Source organism: Vombatus ursinus, unplaced genomic scaffold (genome assembly GCF_900497805.2).
Source record: "Vombatus ursinus unplaced genomic scaffold, bare-nosed wombat genome assembly UNPS02011334.1, whole genome shotgun sequence".
Lineage (NCBI taxonomy): Eukaryota > Metazoa > Chordata > Mammalia > Diprotodontia > Vombatidae > Vombatus > Vombatus ursinus.
Window position 1 is genome coordinate 976,169 of NW_020951112.1, and position 25,843 is coordinate 1,002,011.

General features: G+C 41.5%; 1 protein-coding gene across 1 annotated transcript in view; it reads left to right on the forward strand.

Annotated features, from left to right (window-relative positions):
• LOC114038548 (tyrosine 3-monooxygenase-like) overlaps window positions 1–25,153 on the forward strand; it is a 57,038-nt gene extending 31,885 nt beyond the window's left edge. Inside the window, 6 exon segments of the mRNA XM_027855857.1 lie at window positions 1,152–1,287; window positions 3,990–4,059; window positions 4,882–4,962; window positions 10,720–10,815; window positions 24,070–24,203; window positions 24,994–25,153. Of these exon segments, the coding sequence (XP_027711658.1) occupies window positions 1,152–1,287; window positions 3,990–4,059; window positions 4,882–4,962; window positions 10,720–10,815; window positions 24,070–24,203; window positions 24,994–25,153 (677 nt within the window).
• Window positions 25,154–25,843: the final 690 nt, after the last annotated feature.

Consider the following 25,843-nt stretch of genomic DNA (forward strand, 5'->3'; position numbering starts at 1 on the left):
TCCTGCTGACCCCATCACCACGTTGCTTCTCCCCTGCTTTCCCAGTTCCATCCTCCTGCTCTTTTCAAATGAACATCCACTTATATATTTATTCTTCCTGGCAACAATAATAGGTCTTTTCAACATTATGGAAAGTTTCATGACTAAACAAAAAAGACAGCCATCTTCTTTGTTCCTTGAGGTGTGGAAATCCAAAGATGATGATATCCCAAGGTGTAAAATGTGCTATGTTCATATACACAGGGGTGTGCTGGTAAATATTTATTTATTTAACAAACAGCTCTCTGGAGGGAAAGGAGGATGTTAGGAATGATACACTTTTAAGATAAATCCTCACTATCTATTGGAGAAAAAACTATACCCATTCAAAGCCTTTTTACATGGATTATTGATGTCTAACCACATTTATCCTATCTTGTGTTTGTGTGGCTGATTTTTTGAACCCCAGCATAGAACTTTACATTTATCCTGATTAGATAGATCCTGATTCTTGCCTTGCTTTGGTTGTATAATAATAACTAGCATTTATATAGCACTTTAAGTTTTGTAAAAAACTTTATAGATATTATCTAATTTGAATCTCACAACAGGCCTGTGAAATAGGTGCTGTTATTGTTTTTGTGCTACAGATGAGGAAACTGAGGCCAAGAGATATTAAATGATTTGCCCAGAGTCATAGAGATGGAATTCAAACTCAGGTCTTCCTGACTTTAAGCCCAGCCCTGTATGTACTTTGACATCTAGCACAATCACTATTTTCAGGATAAAAAGCTGGTTCTGTGCCAAGTTATTAAAGAATTTCCAAAGGAATGGCTCAGGGACCTACAATTGATTGGTTTATTGTTGTTAAGTCATTTTTCAGTCAAGTTTGACTCTTTGTGACCCCAATCTAGAGTTCTTTTGGCAGAGATACTGGAGGGGTTTGCCATTTCCTTCTCCAGCTTATTTTACTGATTAGGAAACTGAGGCAAATAGGGTTAAATGACTTGCCCAGGGTCACCCAGCTACTAAATGTCTGAGGCTAGATTTGAACTTAGGAAGATGAGTTTTCCTTATTCCAAGCCGTTTTCTATGCACTATGGTACCACCTAGCTGCCCTAATTGACTGGAAGCCTCTCAAAAATCTCATTCTTCCTCTTCCTGGCACTCAGAGAGAACTGGTTTTCAACTGAGACCAGCTGCAGGACTCCTATCTACTCGTGACTTCCTTGCCAGCCTGGCCTTCCGTGTGTTCCAGAGTACTCAGTACATCAGACATTCCTCCTCCCCCATGCATTCTCCAGAACCGTAAGATACTCTCTGGTCATCATCTCCCTGTGGTGCTTTGAGGTTTGCCTGATGCAAAGGCTTTTGTTGTCTTGTTTTCCCTGTGGATCGAGCCCTGTAGACAAGGTTTATGGAATCTCGCCTAGGAAGCTGGTATTTTTTTTTAATTGATGCCTTTGGTTTTTTACATTCATCTGTTTCTGAATATATCCCCCCTTTCCTCCCTTATTCAGGGTGCAGAGATTGGTATTTCCTCAACCAATTAATAAGTATTTATTTAGCATCTACTGTGTGCCAAGTGATATAAAGACAGAAGCAAAATAAGGGTTGCCGTCAAAGCGTTTGCATTCTAATGGAGCAATACAACATCTGCCCGTATAGAACTTCTCTATACAAGATATAGACAAGGGAACTCACAGGGGAGGGCACTAACAGCTGGGAGAACCATGAGAGAGTGCCCAAGAATTCCAAGAGGTATCAGTGAGTAGGGAGAGCATGATGGGCATAGGAAACAGCCAGTACAAAGTCATGGAGGTGGGAGAGGTAGTCTAATGTATGGCTGGCCTATGTGGAGGGGAGTAACATGTAAGAAGACTGGAAAGGTAGGAAGGGGTCAGGTTGTAATGGGCATTAATGCCAAACACAAGAGTTTTTATTTGATATTAGAGGGAGGCATTGGAATTTCCCGAGGGAGGTGTGTGTGTTTGACGTGATCAGACCTACCCTTTAGGGAAATCACTATGGGATCTGTATGTAAGGTGGGGACCAAATGGTCTTTTTACAAATAAGTAGACTAGGTAACCACAGGTATTACACAGTTTTATTTCAAGGGCTCAAGGATGGTCCTCTACCACCATCCCATATACCACCCCTTTCTCCTTCTCTCTACTAGCCTATGAATTCCCTGATGCTTGAAATGCTTGAAACTCTTCTAAGTGACGACAATGCTTTTTTATTTTCCAATTAGAGATGAAATTTAAAATGGAAATTCCCCTCTAGAGAGTAAAAAAAATAATTTAAATTTGCAATCATTTCAGTTCCTTTCCTAAGAGCAAGTTTTATGAACTGGGAGGATAGTAGGACCTTAGAAGACAGATGCTCCCACAGGTTCAGGAGGAAGGTCTCAGAAGGGAGTCAGATTGGAGGCACCAAGGACTCATTTCCTCTTTTCTGCATTCTTCCAGAGGCCCTCCGGCAGGGAAGTAGACCACAGCCCATACTTCACGGCCACACGTGTACAGACATTGTACACTGTGATTCAGAGAGGAGTCACCCTTCTGTCCTTCGACATGAAGTTGCTTGTTGATCATTGAGCATTCTACACCTCTGACTAGAGCTCTTATTCCCAGTTCTGGTTCTGTGGAACCTCAGGGAGCCTCTGGTTAGCCCAAGGGATGTTGCAAAACTCTGGCAACATTTTTTTTTCAAAATCTGGCTTAAGAAGTAAAATATATGTTTCACTCAGTGGTAGAGAGTAGGGGTGCTGTTTAAAATGAAGCAAACAATAGAAATGTGAGGAGAAGGGGGGTGGGAATGCTCATTTCCAAGAGCAGTAATCTGTTTGTGCTCCAGGGCTGTAGCCTAGGGAAAGAATGATAAGAGCAAATTCTAACCAGACTTTAAAAATTCTAATAATAACTATAATTTGGGTTGTTGGAGATTTTCTTTCAAACACTGTCTAAATTTAAATGGACTTTTTATAGTAGCTACCTTTTTTAGAACCACAATATAATTAAATAAATAAAATTAAAAGAACAAATAAATTTCATTCATTGTTTAATTGCATACACTTATATAGATAGATGTTGGTTGGCCATTGGTAGATATATGTATAGATAGATGTACAGTGTGTATGAATGCATATTTGTGTTATGTATAATAATTACATCTGGTTCTGACCTGGAATTCTTTAGCCTGGGGAACTCCTATTGTGGCTTTTTCCTCTATCCAATATAGCTCTACCCAATTATTCTACAAGTTAATGTCTTTAAAGGTTGCCTGGGCCAATAAGAGGTTAAGTCTTTCTCAGTTTCACACCTCCTATATATGACAGAGGCAGGACTTAGACCCAGGTCTTTGTTCCTCCAGAGCTGGGCATCTATTCTCTACACCATCCTGATTCTCCATTTAGCACCTTCACTGTCCGAGGCACTTTATTAGACATACAAAGAATACAAAGATGGAGAAAGGCATGGTCCCTAGCCTTGGTTGGGTGTGTGTCTACGCATGTATAAAACAGCACAAATAACTATAATATAATTTAGAATTGTGTTGGTTACCCAACGATATCCTTTACACCAGATGTCATAAGGGATATCACACAAGAAATATGATAATAAATAAAGGCGGGCCAGTCACATCATAAGAACAAGAGATAACAATGGAGAACCAGTGTTGGTGCCCAACCAATTTTTCAAGACTCAGAGGATGGTTTCCTGCATGTTGGGTACGTCTGCCCTGTAGCACTTAGGGAAAGACATCTACTGAGATTGCATAGAATAAAGAGGCATGGCCAGAAAGGGGTCTGCCTCAAGGAAGTGTACAAACACATACACTCACATACATACCCACACAAGGATGAGATAACAGATTCACTTGGGCATTGAAATACAGGCTAATTACATTGTAAGTTGCATTGTAGAGAATGTACCTAAGACCGGATTATATGGTCATCTTTTTGTGTTATTAAATCATATATATCACCTCATATTTGATCATTCCAGAGATTGCTGCCATGAACTATTGGGTCACATTCCAATGCTAGCAGACAAATAATTCTCCCAGTTCTCACAGGTAATAATATTCCTCCCCCTCCCGTCTACCAACCTGCATTGGTTCTTATATACCAGTTAGAAATGTGTGTTAGCTTCAAAAGCAAGCATTGGGAGAATCAAATGCAGAATCGTAAGATGTGAGAGGAGAATGGTCCACTAGGGTCTTTATGTTAGAATAAATAAAATGAAGAGTTGGAGCTGAGAGGGACCTTAGACCAAGGCATTTCAGAGCTGGGAGGAACCTTAGACCAAGGCATTTCAGAGCTAAGATGGGACCTTAGAATGTCAGAGCTGGGACCAGCCTTAGGATATGAATTTTCAGATCTGGGAGGGACCTTAGAATATAGAATGTCAGACCTAGAAGAGACTTTAGAATAGATAATGTCAAAGCTGAGATGGCCCTCAGAATATAAATGAAAGGGATCTTGTGGGGAAAAATGTTCCAGCGTAAAAGGGACTATAGAATTCACCAAGTCTCTTTTATTTTATAGATGGGGTTACCGAGGGTCATTAAATGATTGCGATTTCAGTTTGAGCATGCATTTGGGTCATATGTATTCCCTCAACCTTCATTTTGGTAATCAGAATAACATTGATTGAGCATGGCGTATTTCCAGGCAGTACTTTCTTTATATTACCAGACTTCCCCTGTTCCTACCCCCACCCAACCCCAGTCAACACTAACCAGACCAGACCAGACCAGAGCAGTCATAATTTGGGGGTGTGGATTGGAGTACTCTCAGAATTGAATTGACAACTAGAAATTTAGAACAGAAAGGCCTTATGAAGAGATCCTTAAAAAAATAAGACAATCTCTTTTTATTTCTTTTGCCCTCTCCAGGATATTGGACTTGCCTCACTTGGATCGTGCGACACTGACATTGAAAAACTGGCCACCATAAGTAGGCATTACACATTTCTAGTTGATTCACCTATGTATAGAAAAAAGACAACTCACAGAACCATAGACTGAGAGCTGAAAAGGACTTTACAAGTCAATGAGTCCATTCATGTTGTTGTTTGTCCTTCATTCTCAAGGAGGACCATGACATCAGGAAGGTGATGCCGTGACATGCAAGTGAATTGGGTTTAAGTGAGGGAGGGCTGTGCTAAGTCACCAACCTCACTTTCTCCTCTGGAGCTGTCTGGGTCCAGTGGCGAGATATAGATCAGGACGACTGGAGATGTCCCCAGAATCCATTTATAGATGAGAAAACTAAGGCCCCAAGAAGTTTTACAAAGTCATACAGGTAGTAAGTGTCTGAACTGAGATTTGAACTCAGTTCTTCTTCATATCCTCTTTTCTGTGTATACACACACACACACACACACACACACACACACACACACAGACACTACCATATACTTTTTTCCTTTGGTTCTCCATATATCATCTTTTTTTGGTATACTGAAACGTTTGTGGTTGTTATTATTCTAAAATTCATAATTAATAAATTCATACCCCACCACCAATGGCACAGTGGAGATAAATAGAACACTGGGCTGGGAGTCAGGAAGACTAAATTCAAATCCCAGCTCAGACATTTTCTAGCTGTGCAACTCTGAAAAATGAGAGGGTTGGACTATATGCCCTCTGAAGTCCCTTCCAGTTCCAAGTCTATGCTCCAGGAACCTAGGTACTCAATACATACTTGTGGATTGATTGATAATGCTAATGACTCACTCTAAGCAGGAGACACGCTCGAGTTGTTTTTCAGAAAGTGATGGATATTGGCTGGTCCAGCTGCACTTTCTCCATCAATCTGGCTGATAACCAATGACCCACAGATCACTGGGCTAAAAAGAGTTGTTTGGGGGTGAGAGGAGAACCAAGCAATTTGGCCCATACATGGACCCATTTCTCAGTCTTAATCTCAGCAGCAACACATCCTAACGGAGCATAGAATGCTAGAGCTGAAAGGCACATTGGAACATAGAATGTTAGTGTTGGGAGAAACCTTGAGATATCATAGGATCGATCACAGGGCTAGAACGTGAAGGGACTTCAGAGGGCATCTAGTTGAAACCTTTCATTTTACAAATGAGGAAACTGAGGTCCACAAAAGCACCCCTGGCCCTGCCTTTGAGATAACTCTAAGCTCATTGTTTTACCAGATGACCTCTCATTTGTTCTAGCAGGACCATAGAACCAGAGATTTACAATGGATTAGGGCTTCAGAAGCCATTGGGTCTAACCCCTCTCCCCAACTCTTTTTTTGACAGATAAGGTGAAGTTAAGTGACCTAGGATTATAGGCTTATACACACAGAGTTGGAATGGACCTCAAAGGCCAGGAAATGCACCCCCTTTGTTCTACAGAGAAAAGAACTGAGGTCTGGGGAGGTGAGATTACTTTCTCAAGGTCGCTCAGCTAGGGAGTGTGACATACACTACGAGCCAAATGAGGTTTAGACTCTACTGGGGAACCAAGGTGTCACTGACATCATTGGCCAAGTGCATGCTGGGATATCCCAGCCAGCTCTCACTAGGGACCACAGTTCTAGGACCTGGAATGCAAGTAAGAAGGGTCAGACAAGTTTCCAGTGTAATGGATGCCTCCCTAGTTACACGGACTTGGCATCCCTGCTGCTTGGAGGCAGGTGGAGAGGGCTTTTTTTTTTTTAAAGTTGTTATTAAGAAACATTGTAGATTACCTTCAATGAGTGCTATTTGATGACCTGCTCTCTCCCACACAGCTCAGCCATCTGTTCTGACCAAGCCGTTCCATGTTTGCAGCTGGACCTACCTTGTATGAGGTCTGTGCCGTGGCAGCTCTTGCAGCGGATTTGCCAGACTCTGTAGAAAAGTCTGGAGAGATAGACTTCTCCCCCTCCCCACCCCCTCTCCAGCCTTCTCCAGCCCAATCAGCTCATTTAGGAGTTGCATGAGCAATGCCAGCGGCCGTCAGCTTCCCGCTTCCACAAGGTCATCCCCAACATAGCAACTCACAACTCTGCTACAACAGAGGACTCCCAGGGGGCTGCCTGGATGTAGCTACTCCATGGTACTTTGTTTTCCTGGCACCCAGAAAACACAACCTCCGACCGGAAAAACCTTGCTGCCCTGTCTCTAGAGGCATGAGCCTGGCCCAGGACTAGAGGCAAGAAATGTGAGCCTACCTCTGGGCCTCCCATTCCATCAAGTACGAGACATCCTGCGTGACCTGAGTCCTGAATCTCCCAAATGAATCTACTGGCAGTGAGCTTTAACTCAAAGAAGTGAGGTTTTGGTTAGCAATAGGCAGGAGCTGGAGGCCTTCAGGCCCCTGGCACAGGATAGGCAAAGGAAGACACTGATGAATTAACAAGCAATTATTAAGTGTCTACTATATACCAGGCATGGTGCTAGGATCTAGAAATAGAAAAGGCAAAAATGAAATCATCCTTGCCCACGAGGTATTTAAAATTGTGTGTGTGAGTGTGTGTGTGTGTGTGTGTGTGTGTGTTTGAGGGGGGAACAAATGTAAACATATAAGAATAGGGACCAAGCCTTAAATATCAACATAGGAAACTCCCAGGTAAGGAAATTACCTCTACTGATACAAACGGGTGACTTCTCTGTATCTCACAATTTGAGTAAGTTACTTGGGGTCATGGAAAAATTGGATGGATTGCTCAAAGTTACACAGTCGGTGTATGTCAGAGATAAGGCTCGAACCCAGATGTTCTAGACTCAGAGGCTGTACATAACACCACATTGCCACAACACCCTATAGGTGTGCTGGCATACAAATAGGTCTGAAATGGAGACTGAGGGGTTAAGTGACCCTCACTCAAAGTCAAACAGCTAGTGTCCAAATAAAGAGTTGAACTCAGGTCCTTCCGACTGTCAGCCCAGACACGCACCACCTAGCTACAGAGCATAGTTTTGTCACCTATGTGATACCGAGCAACTCACCTCATCTCAATCAATTTCTTTGTCTGTTAAAATGAGTCGGTTGGATTAGATGATCTTTAAGGTTCACTCTGGTCCTACATCTCTGAACCTATGAATCACAGCTTTTGCTACCTGCGTGGCCTTGGACAAGTCAGTTAATCTTTCAATTCAATTCAGTAAATGTTTATTAAGGACCTGCTGTGCCAGGCACTGTGCTAAGTATTAAGGATACAAAAGGAGGTAAAAGACTGTCCCTGACCTCAAGGAGCTTACGATCTAATGGGGGAGACAACAAGTGAACAGATATATACAAAACAAGCTACATATAGGACATATTTGTTGTTGTTCAGTCATATCCAACTCCTCATGACCCCATTTTGGGGATTTCTTGGCAAAGACGCTGGAGTGGTTTGCCATTTTCTTCTCCAACTCCTTTTACAGATGAGGAAACTGAGGCAAAGAGGGTGAGGTGACTTGCACAGGATCACACAGCTAGCAAGTGTCTGAGGTCAGATTTGAATTGAGGAAGATGAGTCTTCCTGACTCTGGGCCCAGCATCCTACCCGCTTCCACCTAGATGCCCATATAGGATAAGTAGGAAAGAACAAAGAAGGCACTAGAATTAATAGGGGTTGGAGAAGGCTTCCTGTAGGAGGTGATATTTTAGTGGAAATTTCAGATTTTTCATTGATGAGGAAACTTAGAGGCCCCTCCTAGCTTTAGACCTATGATTCTACGACTAGAATTGGTAACATGAAAACGTTAATGTTCCTAGATTTGGAGCTGGACGGACCCGAGAAGTCATCAAATCCAGCACCATAGTTTTACAGATGAGGAAACTGAGACCCAGGAAAGTGGTATGACTGACTTGTCTAAGGTCCCATAAAAGAGTTAGAGATAAAATTTGAACACCAAATTCAATACTCATTCCATGACTCCAGATTACTAATTTTGTTGGTCAGTCATTTCAGCCCCGTCCAACTCTTTGTGACCCCATTTGGGGTTTTCTTGGCAGAGATATTGGAATGGTTTGCCATTTCCTTCTCCAGCTCATTTTACAGATGAGGAAACTGAGGTAAATAGGGCTAAGTGATGTCCCCAGGGTCCCACAGCTAGTAAGTGTCTGAGATCAGATTCTAACTCAGGAAGTTGAGTCTTCCTGATTCCATGCCTGGTATTTTATCCACTGCACCATCCAACTGTCCAATAACTACTAAGAGAGGTCCGGAGTCTGCAGAACTATCCAACTTTTCACTCCAGTCAAGGTCATAAATAGTTGACCTAGGTTTCATATTTGCTACCACCTTAGCATTTATTCTGTAAGAAAGATATTATTTGGGTTTTCTAGTTTTTTCCCCACATAAAAGTCTGATTTTATGCTGGTGTAATTATTACATATTTGCTTTGCTACGGAAGACTAATTGTGCCAGAAAACACTAGCTCATACTTGCATAAAATTTCACTCACAACAAACTAGCGATGGGAACGATCCTGGGATTATTCTATTCATTTTACAGCTGAAGCAGCTGAGGTCTAGAGATGAGAGATGATCAGTCACGACCAGGGAGCTTTGAAATAGTGAAGCTGGGACTTTGAATCAGACACTCTGACTCTCAACTAATATTCTTTCTTTTACTCTATCCTGCCACCTCATTCATGAACCTCAGAACAAAGTGGTGACTTAAGTCAACCCCCTTTGACTTACTAGGGCTAATTGCATTCTGTAGAAGGGAGTCAGAGGCAGATTTAGAAAGAGCAGCTCAGTTATTCCCAAGTCTGACCGTACTAATCAGAGGCTTCTGAACAGGAAGGGTCCTTCTGTGTTATCTGGTACAGCCAGTGAGCTGAGGTCACACGAGTGGAGATTCTGTTCAACACTTCTGCTGAATGGTCAAGAAATCAAACCCGAAGAGAGACAGAATGTTTGTTAGAGATGGAAGCACTCTTAGACAGATCATCTGGACGAAACTCCTCATTTTTACAGATGCTATATACATGTCAGCTACAATTATTGCACTTGGTGAGTGTGTAGTGAGATATCATTGTGGACTGGAGCCGTCAGGAAAGATTTCATAGAGGCGGCAGGATTTAGGCCAGACCTTGAAGAATGAGTGGGCTTGAGAAAAAGGGGCTGGGTAATAAGCCCAACTCTGGGGTTTAGGTCAACATGGGAACGGTAAGGAAAGCATGCTGCTCTGAAAGCAGCTGGGGAGGAATTTGATTCTACTCAATTTGACTTCATAATCATTTATCAAGTATTTGTTACACACAGGAGAGTCCTACCTCTGATACATATTGACTGTGTGCTCCTGGACAAGTCACCTAACTTCTGACTGAGGGAAGTAAAAGCATAAATTTCAGATAAACTGAATAGGTAAAGGGGTTTTCCTAATTTGGAAGTCCCTTCCACCAATGAAATAATGGGTCCACTCATAGAATCATAATTTTGGATCTAGATGGGACCTGAGAGAGTCATCTAGTTCAATCTCCTATTTTTACATAGAAGGAAACTGAGTAAGGTCAAATGACCTGGCCAGGGTCACACAACTGGGGAAAGTCTGAAGTAGGATTTGAAGTCACCAGGTCTTCCTGGTCCAGCACTTTATTCGCTATACCATACTGTCTCCATAGTTTGATGAGTACGTGAGGTCAAACAAAAAAGGGGGCAAGTACTTAGAGAAATGGAAAGGGTCATTTCCAACTGGAATGATCTTTCCAAATCTCACGGTGTCTTCCCATTCTTGAATGATATTCCTGAAATATTTGGTTCTGACCATTTGCGTTTCCTCTTTTGCATGATCAGCTCTATTGGTTTACTGTGGAGTTTGGTCTCTGTAAACAGAATGGGACCATCAAGGCTTATGGAGCTGGCCTTCTTTCATCCTACGGGGAGCTGATGGTAAGTATGTTCTCCATCTTGTCAAAGAGTCCTTCTTCATCATTCCTGAGCCCTCAGCTTCTCCCATCATTCATCACCAATAAATGAGTCATCCATCCATCCATTCATTCATTATTTATTCAATAGACATCATTCATTCATTTAATAGTCATTAGTCACCATTCATTCATTCATTCAATAGTTGTCATAAATCATTTATTTAATAGTTATGATTCATTCATTCATTCATTCATCTGTGACTAGAAAGAATTGCTCTTCTGCCTTCTCCAGTTTCTTTTCAGCTCTTCCTGGCCTAGAGAATGCCCAAATCCCCCCCGAGCTGCTTAGTTTGTCCACTAGAGGGCAGTGTGGAGCCTGCTAAAAACTGCCATTTTGGAAACTAGATGGGGGAAGTGGTGAGAAGTGTGCTAAAGTGGACTTTCATTTTTATATGTCAGGGAAGATAAAGCTCCAAGCAGCTGCCCTCATTACTGTTAACAAATGTCACTGAATAGCAAATGATTTTGTCCAAAAATCTCTGAATTCAAAAGTTCTGGAAAGCCACAGACCACTTCTAATCTGGAATGTCTGTGTTTATTCTCTTGCTGGTGAAGGACTGGATTTCCCTGAGGCCCCTTATCTTATTTCTCAAGGTCTTGGCATTGTGTACCAGAGAATGGAGAGGGTCAGAAAATGCAAGGGGATGTTTGCAATCCTTCCCATTGGAATTACTGTACTGGGAATGAAGCTGACCACTTAGCCAAGCCCAATCAGAGAGGAGGTCCCAGAGAGCCCAGGAGAGGATATTTTTCTTTTATAAAAAAATATTAATTTGTATTGCTAGCTTTTCTTTCTACATTACCTACATTTCGAAATGCATCCCTCTCCTTCCTCTTCCAGAGAACCATCCCTTATAGGAGGCATAAGTAGATAGAGTGCTGAGCTTAGAGTTGGGAAGAGGTGAGTTTGAAGCTTTCCTGAGATCCTTAGCAGCTGGCTGAACAGCTCTCAGCCTGTTTCCTCTTCTGCAAAATGGGGATAACAATAGCATCTACCACCCAAGGCTGTCGTGAGGATCAACTCTACATATTTAAAATGCTTTGCAAACCTTTGTAGTTGTTTTTATTCAGTCATTTTCAGTCATGCCTGACTCTTTGTGACCCAATTTGAGGTTTTCTTGGCAAAGACACTGGAATGGTTTGTCGTTTTCTTTTCCAGCTCATTTTACAGATGAGGAAACTGAGGCAAACAGGGTTAAGTGACCAATGGTCACATGGCTAGTAAGTGTCTGAGGCCAGATTTGAACTCAGGAAGATGAGTCTTCCTAACTCCAGGCCCAGCACTCTATCCAAAGCACCACCTAGCTGCCTTTGTTTCCAAACCTTAAAGCATGATAAATGCTATATCTATTATTGCTGTCATTGCTGTGATTATTATGATTATTATAGGGATTAAACCTAAGATTCCATTGGTTGGGGGAACTTATTCTACTAATGTAGGTTGGAACATTTTCTGCAACTTATAGTTATAGAAAGTTGCCTAGAATAGTTAGATGTTAAGTGATTTGTCCAGAGTCATTCAGCCAAATATGTGTTAGGGACAGGACTTGAACCCAAGTCTTCCTGGCTTTAAGGCCAGCTCTGCATCTGCTATGGCAGAAGTGTCAAACATGTTGCAGTTGCTGGATTAAAATTTAATGAGGAAATATTTAACAAAATAAATAGATACAGTAAAACACAGGCAATATTAATATGTGGTTTTACAAGTCAATATAAGATCCTCAGGGATCCTTATGGATGATTTAGGGGCCCCATTTCTATTTTAATTTGACAGCATTGCCCCAAATGGTATTGCCTTGAAACCCTTGTAACAAAGAATTAAAAAAGACAGGGAAAGTATTTCAATAAAACTAAACCACGCAGCCTTCTAAAGGGGGTGTGTTTTCCCTTCATCTCATCCAAATCTTTCATTTGGAAAATGACGAAGTCAAGACTCAGGGAGGTTAAGAGTGAGAGATACTCCTACAGGTCTTGACATCCACTGGGGTTGCACAATGTAACCCATCCATGCTTTCCTACCCTATGTGATTCTTATTCATGTCCTTCCATAAACCCTCAGAAGAAGACTGACCCAGCCTGCTGGAGGCCTAGGTCCAGATGTTCTAATATTCCATGAGTACCGGTGCAGCTGAGAATGAGATATGCAGCCTCCCTGGAACGCTCCTTCAAAGCTGTTTGTTTTTACCCTTATATCCCCAGGACCTAACCCACTGTGGTTGCACAGGGTAAGCGTGTAGCAAATGTTTGCTTAATTGAGTTAAGTGGAATGGAGGAAGAGATCACCTTCTTTTTTAAATCATATATTTCTATGCTGATGTATTTCCTGCTGCCTCCTGCCCATGTCATTGGTGGGGATATGCTGCCCACTTACACCCCCTGGGCATCTTTCCATTGCATTGGTTCACCTCTAATTTTGATTTTCCAGATTTTGTGATATCCCATGATTTGTAGCCATATGATATTACCAGGAGAATATAGCTTTTACATCTATATGTTAATTTCAGGAATTAGTGTGAGACCTTTAAAAGTCCTGTTGAATTTCCAAAAGGCCATCTAGCCTACTGTCCCTCTCCTATCCAAAACTTTAGAAATAATACTTATCATTCAGGGACTGGGAAAAGTAATAATGAGAGGATCAGGGCAGGACCCATAATTTTATTGGTGTAAGGAATTCCCAATGAAGAATTTTCATACCATAGCTTAAATTCAAACTAAGGTGTAAATGATTGCTGTAAAAGCTTTCCAGAGGGCAGATTTTTATAGGTGATGAGGGCACTAGCTGCCTAAAGCTGTGGGTGGACATACTGGTCAGGAATTGCTAAATTTTCATTGTGAGAATTTATACCTCAGGAATAGGCCACCGGCTACAAATGAGGGGTTGATTTATTGTTTTGTTGATTGTCTAGACTTAAGAAAGAAATAGAGAAAGTGTTAGTAATTCAGACTAAAGTGAACTATTAAAATGTGTCATGCATACATTTTTCCCCTGAGAGCCAGTTGTTAAAACATTTACCAGCACTCCATTGACAAGAAATGAGGTCTGGAGCTCCTGGTTGCCTCCATCACAGTTTGAATGAAGACTCATTCTAATTCCTTATAAAAACTTCAGTTAACTGAAAGGAGTTTTATATTTTGAATAAAAATAGCTCAGGATCACAACCCTGTGAACTGATGGGGTACAAGAGAATCGGTGCCAAGAGTATGAGTTGAAATCAAAGAGCCTTTCTTAAAATGGGCATGTCCATTGTAATGTGAGGGAGGAAGAAAAACTATTGTTATAGCCTTTGTCTAGATGGGGAGACTGAGGCTTAGATTAAATGGCTTGAAAAAGATGACAGCTAGTGTCTGGCACATAGTATAATGGATTGATTGATGATATGTTTCACCGATTAACTCCTTATAACCCAATTAAAGCCAAAAGTTATTGGATCATGGCTCTATATCTGGAAGGATCTTAGAAAGAATCTACTCCAATTCCCTCACTTTACAGACGAGGAAAGTGAGGCTGAGGGAGGTGAAATGACTTATCCATGGTTCCCTTCTCTGAGTTTCCATTCATAAGATCCTAGATCTCTAGCTGAAGGTGACCTTAGAGGCTATATAGTTCAATGCCTCTCACTTTGCAGATGAGGAAACTGAGGCCCACAGAGTTTAGATGACTTGCCCAAGAGGAGCACAGGAGTCAGCCAAATCTTATACTTCTCAGTACTCCAAATAGCATCTACTACATCGTAAATCACAGTATCAACAAATCTCAGAGTAGAGGGGACCCCCAAAGCGTGCATAGGTCATAATCTCCAGCAACGGATCCATGTATTCACATGTATCCATATAAATGAAATCATAGAACCATTGTAGAGTTAACGTATGTGTAAAATCCAGTACAGTATTTATTACTGGAGAGGATGTACAAATAATGAACACAAGGTTGCTATTCAAGTGGAATTGAAGGCATAGATTGAATGTTGGGCTTGGCATCACAAAGATCTAAATTTGAATCCTGCCTCAGATACTTACTAACTATGGAACCCTAGCCACATGTGAACCTCTTTGTTCAGCTCTAAAATGGGGGGGGGGTTGAGCTAGATGATTTAATGATCCTACATACTTAATATAGAATTCCCTTCCCAAGTTCTATGCTGATCTCTCATCATGGTGAAGAGGCTTATCTTCAAGGAGTATAAGCTCAGATTGGCTCCACCAAACTGGAAATACTATAGTCATGGTAACAGACTATCTATGCTTCCTGGAGGCCAAGAGAGCTAAGTATGAAAATGGCCATCCCCATTAGGCTGGATATTTGGTGATAAAGAATTCTTTGGCTGTTCATGAAACAAAGACAAATACAAAATGTCCCTCCTCCTGTGCTTCCTCAGTGATAATGACAAATCAGCGGAAAGCAGGAGTAGAGGATGCTAAGATATGCATAGTTTCTGAACTGCCCATAATCATTATCTGAACCACTGATACTCTAAATGTGAAGTTGGGCAGAGACTAACAAGTGGGAAATTCATTGGAGAAAATGAATTTTATCATCCTTGAAATCCTTGCTAGGAGTGAAACTGGAGGATCCACAGAAGGTACAGCTAAATGGAAGGATGGTTCAGTGGTTCTCTGGGAGAGGCAAATGAAGGATTTGGCAGCGTTGGCTTTATTGTGCATCCAAATACAACAAGAAGCATCATTTCACCGGAGGCTGAATCGACTCATGTTGCAGAGCTCATGACAAGCACTTGCTAAAGCAAACAAACAAAAAAATAAAAACAAACAAACAAACAAACAAACTACCTTGAAGATAAACTGCAGCCAAGGTACCGACATCTATTACAGAGAATGAGGTGGTAGGAAGAAGTCTAAAAATTAAATCTGCATGTTCTTTAATTCATGGTGCTTCAAGTAATGAAGATGGCAGGATACAACAGAGTCTTCAATTGTAGAGCAAATGGAAAAGACCAGTAATCCTTCCAGTATGGTGGCAGATGATATAAAGCATCTTTTGAAGAGTCACTTCCATCGATGAAACCACATTCGTTGATGATGTTGAAACTTTTGGTGGTGTTAAGGACTAAATGTTGGAAAACATAGTTTAAGACTAAAAAACAAGAGGGAACAAAGGCTTGTAGTTTATTCAGAAGCCTTATATCTACATATCAGGAATATTTCCTTCAAGAAGAGAGTCAGAGGGTACTGGGTCATCGTAGTCACCAAATAACTTCACAAGAAAGAAAGTTGATTATTTTTGGGAGATATGAAATGACTAGTCATTGATGGTCAAATCAGCCATCTGTATATAGAGAGCTGCACACAACTATTTATTGAAGAAAAATAAATAAGAAGTTAAAAGAAAGAATAAAACTAACAAGTTATGATCTGCAGTTGGGTCAACCTTAACCTGACCATTTAAATAAGCTGTTGATTCTGAAACATAGGAAATGGATAAAAGAACAGACACTGACATCATCACCATGAATCAATTGCTACAACCAAATATGGCAGCCAAAAGCCACATCAGTTTAGAATATGAAATTGTTTGCAAAATCTTATGGAGAAAGGAGGTAGAAAATTGTGACTAACACTGTCTCTGGACTTTAAGTCAGAAGAAAAATTACGGATTCCACTCCTCAGCTTATGGGAACTCTAGCTGAAGCCCTATTGGTAGCAGCAGCAAGAAAAGCTCAAGAAAGAGGTAGGGAGCACCATAGATATAATGACACTCAGTGGGGGAGCAGGCCCCCAAAAGATCAATGCCAAGGGTCCTTCAAGAGCAGCACGATGACATTACTAGGAGATATTAATAGCCTTGCATTGTCAGAGACATAAATTGTTTCTCCATGTTACTTGCCCTGCCCTCATGTGGTTTCTCCATGTACATCTCCTCCATGTGATTCATATGCATCTTCACTCCTCTCACAGATGGCATGTGACTCTGTGGGAGAGAGTTCCCCAATCTTATGGAGGAAACATTCTATTGCTACTTTTCTTACTATACTATACTGTTAAATGGACTTCCTTTGAACTACTAGTGTCCTCTATTAAAAGGAAACGTGCTAGTGGGGTTCATGAATGATTATTTTTGAGTGGATGAAGCCCCACAAAGTGCCTTTAACATGGGATAGTTTTCCGAGAACCCATATGCTGAAAAATGATGACAGATATGTCTCCATATCCCATCCCTTTCCTGACATAAGCTCACTCCCCCTAATATCTTTCTTTTTCTCTACACCAGCCCTCTTCTTTTTCCTTTCCCATCTCCTGTTCTCCCTAAGCTTTTGTATCTGTAGCTCGTTCTCCCCCATTCTATGTGTCTGTTTTTCTCTGTCTCTCTGCCTCTCTCTGTGTCTCTGTCTCTATTACACACACACACACACACACACACACACACACACACACACACACACACTTTCACAGAGTAATGTAAGCCACATGTAAATGCAAATAGGATAAAAAAATGTCCAGGAAAGATTCATCACCACACTGGGAGAATCTAAGCCATGTAACCAAACCTCTAGAAAATGTTTCTAAAGTAATAAGTCCTTGTCAGATTCCAGTCCATCTAAACCAAGAGGTTAAGCTTTTTTTTTCTTTTCATGTTTCAACTGCATGTGCAAAGTCCCAGGGAGATTCTCTGTTTCCCCCTGTATTTTACTTTATTTTAGCCATTGCTGTCAAATACTCTTTATCATGTCCTTTTAACACTCAGCCTGGCCTCATGTCTCCATAGAGTGAAAGCTAATGACCTGTAGCTCACTCTTGGCAGGCTATAGCCATAGCCATGCTCTATTTGGAGCAGAGTAGAGCCTTGGAACCTATAGTTGGGTGAGTCACCCAAGGCTGCCTCCAGAGCATCATGGGTCTTTAAATACCACTGCTGTGGTCATTGCTTTCTACAGATTACTAATACACTAGGGTTTTGAGATAAACATACCCCATTGAGCAGATTAGTATGAAGCATCTGGGGAGTTGGGCCATATCCAATGGGGGCTGATCACTGGAAGGACCAAATAGACCTCATTCTACACAGTTTTACCAATAATATGGTCCTACTGCCTGGATCCAAAAGATATTAGTGGGGAGCTACAGAAGGCTTCATTCAGGAGTCCAAGGCACTCTGAATTTCCTTCATGCAATTAAAAGAAAGAGAGAGAAGAGAAGAAGGAAGAGAAGGATGAGGAGGAGGAAGAATAAGAAGAGGAAGAGGGGGATATATTTAGCATTTTGATATATTTGATTCTAAAGGGTCCTGATATCAGATACCTCAGGAAAGGAAGGGATTTAGACTAAAAGCTCACCGGAAGAAAAAATTATTTTCAAATTTATACTAGATTTGAATATTGCTTCTTCCACTTACTACTTATGTGACCGTGGACAAGTCACCCTTTCTGGGACTCAGCTCCCTTACTCATATAATGAGAGGGTTAGGCCAGAAGACCTAGAAGATTCTTTCTAGCTCTCTCTGCTCCCAGGACGAGAAGGGAAGGGAATAAGCATTATATAGTGCCCATTATGTGCCAGGCACTGTGCTAAGCACTTTTTATAAATATCACATTTGATGCTTGCCACAACCCTGGGAGGTAGCTGCTGTTATCCTCATTTTACAGATTAGGAAACTGAGGCAGACAAAGATTAAGAGACTTGCTCAGTAAGGGAGTTACTACACACAGGCAGTAAATGTCTGAGGCTAGATTTAAACTCAAGTCTTCCTGATTCCAGGCCCAGCATTGTGCCATCTAGCACCCTTCCCTTTCCCCTTCCAGGTAGAATATCTGGAGTTAGAAGACCTGGGTTTAACTCCCTCCTTGACATTTAAAGCCCTTTGTGAGTTTGGATAAGTTACTGAACTTTCCTGAAATTCACTTTCCTCATGTGTAAAATGAGAGGATTGAACTGGATGGCCTCTGAGGTCTTCTCCCCTCTCTACTATGATCCCCTGAAAAATACTGATAATAATATAATGCTCGATCCTTACTTATGTAGCGTTCAGAAATCTAATACCCTAAACCATTCTGAGGGCAGGTAGCTGGTGCAATTGATAGAGTTCCAGGCCTGCAGTCAGGTAGATCTGAGTTCAAATGCAGCTTCAGACACTTAGTAGCTGTGTGACCTTGGGTAAGTCACTTAACCCTGCTTGCCTCAGTTTCCTCATTTTCAAAATGAGCTGGAGAAGGAAATGGCAAACCACTCCAGTATCTCTGCCAAGAAAACACCAAATGGGGTCATGAAGAGTCAGACAGGACTGAAATGACTGAACAGAAAGAAAATCATTCTGAACAACTGTCTACTCAGAAGAAACTGAAGGAATGAAAACACACGAAGCTGGTGAGAGGAGACAGAAAAGCAGAAAAACAGAGAAGAGGTGAAGACAAGTTGTGATTGGTCAAGTTTGTGTCCAGGGGGAAGTATCCCTCTTATTGGTTGGAGACACCCATAGTAGAAAGGCAGTGAAAAGCCTTTTTTCAGCCAAGGGGAAGCCACAGATAAGGAATATGACAAGAAACAAGAAGAAAGAAAGATATAGAAAAGAAAATGCAGAAAAGACCAGGAGGAGAGAGAGAACAGTGGAGATCAGAGATGAGGACAAGGGAGGAAGAAAAGGAAACCCGAACTCTCATGGTACAATAGTGTGGCTTTCAGTATGGGGCAAATAAAGGGCCCTTCAAGTTTGAACGCAAGGTCCTGGGTTCAAATCATGCCTCTGTTTTTTAATCACTGTCTGACCTTGGACAAATCACCTCTTTGGGCACAAGTTTCCTTATCTGTAAGTAAACCAATGGGCTTGGAATAGATGACATGGGATCATAAGATCAAATATGTAGAGACGGAAGGGATATTAGGCTGTCCAAATCCATCCTTTTACATACCAGAAAACCACTTGAAAGTAAAAAGACTTGTCCAAGATCGCACAAGTAGGAAGCGGTAAATACAGGATTCGAACTTAGGTCCTTTGACTTCAAGGCTGACTTTCTTTCTATTGGACCACATGGCTCCTTTAATAGTCCCTTGTAGCTTATTTCAGGACTCTTGGCTGTACCATGGAGTCAAGAAGCATGAGAAATGGAGATGAGAAAAGCATTCTGGGGGCTTTTAAGGCGAGGACAAGCCATGCCCTATACATTTCATGGAGCATGCTGAACCAGATCACCATTTTTTTTAGGTCACTTACAGGGATGCAAGGATGATCACCACTGGCACTTTAGGAACATGAAGGCAATAACTCCTGCTAATAGCTTTAATGAGGGCATCAGCCCACCTTTCATTCTGAGGCTGCCTAGTAGCAGCATAGAAAACAGAGAGAGAGAGAGAGCTCTGGGGTCAGGGAGCAATGTTACTGAAACCTTCCAGAAGGGCTGTGAATGAACTTGTTGAAAGGGGGAAGACTTGTCACGGCAAGTTAGGGCACCTCTGGAGAGCCTAGTAGCAAGGGAAGCCTTTCATACCTATGTCTGTTTTTGCTCCCTCAAACTATGTGTGTCCCTGTGATATTGTATATTGAGCTTTGAGACGAGCTGATTGACATTTCAGACCCAGAACAGACCAAGTGGCTAGAACCTCATGGCTCTGGGCTACAAAGTCAGAAACAGCTATGTCTACAACCATACCAATTTGACCTCAGATACTTACTAACTGTGTGACCTTGGGTAAACCACTTAACCTCTGTTTGCCTCAGTTTCCTCAACTGTAAAATTAGGATAATAATAGCACCCACCTCCTAAGGTTGCTCTGAGGATCAGATGAGATATTGGTAAGGCCCTTTGTAAACTTTAAAGCACTATGTAAATGCTAGCTGCTATTATTATATTTTGAATTAAATAAAAACTACTGAGCACTGTGGTGCTAAATATACAGTTTGGTCACCTCAACTGCATTCTCTAATTCAATTCAACAAGCATTTGCTGTGTCTACAGTGTGTCATACTCTGTACTTAATATACTGGGGTTACAAAGATAAGTCTCTACCCTCAGGAAGTTTCTATTCTATTTAACATTATCAGAATTTCCTGAGCATCCAAAGATGAGCAGTGTCCATCTCTCTGACCCAAAGTTAATGGAAAAGGCAGAAAGATTTTTTTTCTGTTCAAATTCAGTCAATGGAGCCATGTCTATTTTTTTGAAGGCTGACTTTGACCTTTCATGGTTTATTATACATACAGTCATTCACTGTGGAAAATCACCAGCAAATCATGAGACTACCAAGAAATTCCGTGGCTTTTTCCCCTCTTGAGGATTCATTTCTGAGCACAATTGCCCCACTGAACAGTTTTACGATACTTTTGCACATAATACATTTCAGAAAAATTTCCTTGAGACGTAGTTAAAATAAAAAGAGTTTTGCCAATTAAAGGATTACATTCTGCTTACCTGGATACCTCCCATTTCCCCTTAGCAAACATTTATAGAGTATAGGGTAGAGAATGGAAGCACCTTGAGGGCAGTGTTTGTTTCACATCACTTTTCTATCTCCAGTCCTATCTTAGTAACTGGAACACAGTAATAAATGCTTGTTGAATGAATAGCTTGATTATGGCCCAGGATTTTTCCTTGAAAAAATGACATGGAACCAAAACAGAAGCTAATGTCAATCAATTTAATGCAGTTTAGGAGTGCAGGGACCCCAAAACTATCAAGGTACAGGGTGGAGTTGTCTGGGAAGAATTTGAAGACTCAAGCAGTCTTCCAGCCAAGTGGCAAAAGTTTATTAAAACACTAATAAAGCAGGTGGAGCTCCTTTGGGAACTTGCTACTCAATGGGGGCAATGCAGTGAATAGTGTGCCAAGTATGCTAATTAGGTGCTGTGAGCAGAAAGGAACCTACAGTTTCTGTACCTTGGGCCATTTCGTTCTCATTTTATAGATGAGGAAACTGAGGCAAACAGGGTTAAGTGACTTGCTCAGAGTTATGCAGCTAGTAAGTGTCTGAGAGGGGGTACAGCATACAAAAGAAGGTAACAAAAGAAGGTAACAAAAGAAGGAGGAGGGATGGGACATCAGGGAGTACCCAGTACAGGGGAAGAATGGGAGGGGGACCTTATTCTGTGGAGTTAAAGAGAGTCCAGTTTCTGCCCTCTATAAAAGAAGGCACTGGAAGGACTTTGGCACTCCATCCTTCAGCCCTTCACTCAGAGGGGAGAGGATACTGAGGGAGGTGGAATCAATCAAGGATTGAGTTAGCAGTGTGGTGGTGACTTTAGAGGTGATGAACTTAACCCGAGAGGGGGATTTTTGTGGAACTGAATCCAGGCAGGTGAACAGATGCATTGTGGAAGCACTATGCTAAGTTGGGGAATATAAAAGACCAAAACGACCTGGTTCCTGCCCTCTAAAAGCTTATATTTTAATAGGGGCTCCCAAATGTACATTTTTAGGCATATGTAGCATATATATATATATACAATGAATCCAGAAAGTTGGGGAAGGAGGTACACCAGCTGCTGGGAGAAGCAACAGAAGGCTCAGGCAGAAGGAGACCTTTGAGCTGAGTCATAAAAGAAACCAGGAATTCCAAGAGGCTGATGTCAGAAGGAGAGCATGCCAGGCATCAGATTCTCCTTGGTGGTTGGGTGGAATTGATGGAACATTAACTCAGAGGAGCAAGGACAGAATATGCTTCCTCCTGTCTACAAGGCACAAGACTTGCCTTCAAAAAGATGACTCTGTCCCTTTCTAGGTTTGTGAAACTATGCCAGTCTATTCAAGATGGAGAAGGAAATGGCAAACCATTTCAGTACCTCTGCCAAGAAAACCCAAAATAGGGTCACGGAGAGTCAGACACAATTAAAAGTGGCTGAACAACAACCGGTCTCGTGTCTCAGAATTCATTTGTTTACCTGGAAAATGGGCATAATAGTGCTCACACTACCTCGCCAAAAGGGCTATTAGAAGGAACAAATAAGGTGTTTTATTTGAGTAACATACTTTGTAAATCTTAAAACATGATGTTATTATTATTATTATTCTCATCATTTACTATATTATACTAGGTGCCTCTGCAGAATAGCATTCCCTAACTGGGAGGGAAAATCTGTGGTCTTGCTATGAAAAATACTAATATCATGATTATTAGGTTGTAAATTCAGAGCTAGAAGGAACTGTAAGAGGTCATTGAGTTCAACCCTCTAATTTTAGAGGTGGGAAAACATGGAAAGGTAAAGTGACTTGCTGGTAAGTGTCTGAAGCAGGATTTGAACCCAGATCTTCCTGATCCCAAGTTGAGCATTTTACCCACTACTCCAATAGTTCACATTTGATAGTGCTTTTAACTTTTCAAAGAACTTTCCCAATGAATTATTTAATCGGACATAGATAATGACCTCGTGTGGTAGACAAGACAAGTGTTATCCTGGGGTCAATGAATGTTTTAAACAATATTTTGAATAAATACATTTCAATTGAATTGGTTTTCTTTGTACTCCCGTGGGTTTTACTTCATGCATTTTAAAACACGATTCTGAGAAAGGATCCAGCGGCTTCACCAGACTGACTGCCAAAGGGGGCTAGGAAACAAAAACAAGCTTAGGAACTGAGGACAGAGACTATTTTCTGGCTTAGCACAGTGTCTGGCAAAAAGTTAAGTGCATAGGAAATACTTTTTGATTGATCGAATGATTGAGGAAACTGAGTCCTCAAAGTGCCTGGTGCAAGGTCCTCTGCCTACTGAGGCCTTAATCACTGAGTGGGTGTTGCTCCAGTCAAACTGAGACCTGAGAAAGACCTTAGCTTAAAAAGGCTAAGGCCTCCCACTGCATCCTGGGTCATCTTCAGTTATCCTGATCTGTATCGGGCCACTGGACCCAGATGGCTCTGGAGGAGAAAGTGAGGCTGGTGACTTAGCACAGCCCTCCCTCACTTAAATCCAATTCATTTGCAAGTCATGACATCACCTTCATGATCTCATGGTCCTCTTCGAGAATGAAGGACAAACGACAACAACAAGGTCCCTCAGCAAGCTAGTGAATCCAGGGACACTGAAAAGATGATTGGATTAGGAGTCAAAAGTCCCGATTTCAGGTCCTGATTCTGCCTCTCACTTATCCGAAGGCAAATCACTTATACTTTTTTGCTTCCAAGTTCCTCCTTAGAATGAAGGGATTGGACGAAATAACCTCTGAAGTTGTAGATCTAGAAGCCTCCTAACCTAAGGCTTTTCCTAAGACTAGACAAGACCGACGTGCTCTGAAATGCACATTGATCAATTCTCTCTGCTCCTTGTTTTTGATTTTCAGTACGCTTTATCAAGCAAGCCAGAGCACAAGCCGTTCGAACCTGAAGTCGCTGCCATCCAGCCCTATCAAGACCAGGCCTTCCAGCCCATTTATTTTGTGTCAGAAAGTCTAGAAGACACCAAGGACAAGCTCCGGTGAGTAGCGGACTTTGGGTAGGTCATAGGTGGGTTTGTGGGACATACCAGGGAGGTAGGGTCAAAGCAGAAGAATGTAGACAGTCAATGTACTGAGCCATTTCCCCCCAAAGGGTAGTAACCCATTTGAGTGAGAAGGCAGGATATTCTGTGCACAGCCATGATTAGGCCCAAGTGCACTGTGCTTCATGATGATCATAGCTGACATTTATACAGAGATTTACATAATTCCCCATAGCCTTATAAGTAGATACTGTAGGTATTATTATTATTATTATTGTTATCATCATCATCTCCATTTAACAGTTGAGAAAACTTAAGGCTCAGGTTAAATGATATGTCCAAGGTTACACAGCTAATAAGTATCAGAAACAGGATTTATACTCAGAGTTTTCCTGACTCCAATTCCACTATTCTTTGCCTTGAGGGCTACGTGGAGCAGTGGAGAGAGAGCTGGATCTAGAGTCAGGAAGATCTGAGTTCAAATTCAGCCTCAGACACTTCCTAACTGTACGATCCTGGGCAAGTCACTTAACCTCTGTCTGCCTCAGTTTCCTCAGCTATCAAATATACATAATAATAGTACCTACTTCTCAGGGTTTTTGTGAGGATCAAATGAGATAATATTTGTATAAGCACCTAGCCCTGTGCCTGGCACATAGTATATACGTAATAAAAAGCTTCGTTCCTTCTTTCTGATATCATAAGCAAATGGACCCATGATTGTCTATGTATTTAGCCTCTGTTTGCCCACGGGAAGATGACTTTGTGCTTCCTTTTGTTCTGGTAGGAAATACATTCAGAAGATCCAGAGACCCTCCTCGGTCCACTTTGATCCTTTCACTTGCCGGGTAAATGTTCTAGACTCAGTCCAGAAAGTCAAGACGGTGCTCCACCAAGTGAAAGCAGACCTGGAACGTCTTTGTCATGCCCTGGAGAAAATAGCTTAAGCTTCCACTGGATCCCCACCCATTCCAGCTCAGTCCAGCTCATTAATAGGGGTTCCCTCTGAGATCTTCCCAAGGGTCAAGTCTAAGTGGTTAGAAAATAGTTAGAAAAGCCCAAAAGTGTATTTGCATAACTCCATACTTGAGGCTGTTTTCAAGGCCAAGAGTGTGTGGTGCTTAATCGTTTTCATTCTTTAAGTTTCCTGTCAGTGGTGTTAAAGTCATGTAGAAACCAGGGTCCTGGAGTCAGGAAGATTTGAATTCAAATCCAGCCATACATACTTACAAGCTGTGGCACTTCAGACAAGGCACATAACCTTTATCTGCCTCAGTTCATTCAAATACAAAATGGGATAGTAATATCACCTACCTGCCAGGGTTGTTGTGAGAATCAAATGAGCTAATGTTTGTAAAGTGCTTAGCACAGGACCTGGAACATAGTAAGTACCATTTCCTTCCTTCTTTCCTTCACTTTCCTTTCACTTCTTCTTTCCTTTCATCCTTCCTTCCTCCCTTCCTTCCCTCCTTCCTTCATTCATCCCTCCCTCCCTCCTTCTTTCTATCCATCCTTCCTTCCTTCCTTCTTTCTTTCCTTCTACAGGTGGGACACTGTGTGGACAACAGATGACATTGAATAGGGATGAATGTGAAATTTTATATTTAGATTATTTTTAAAATGCCAATTGCACAAGT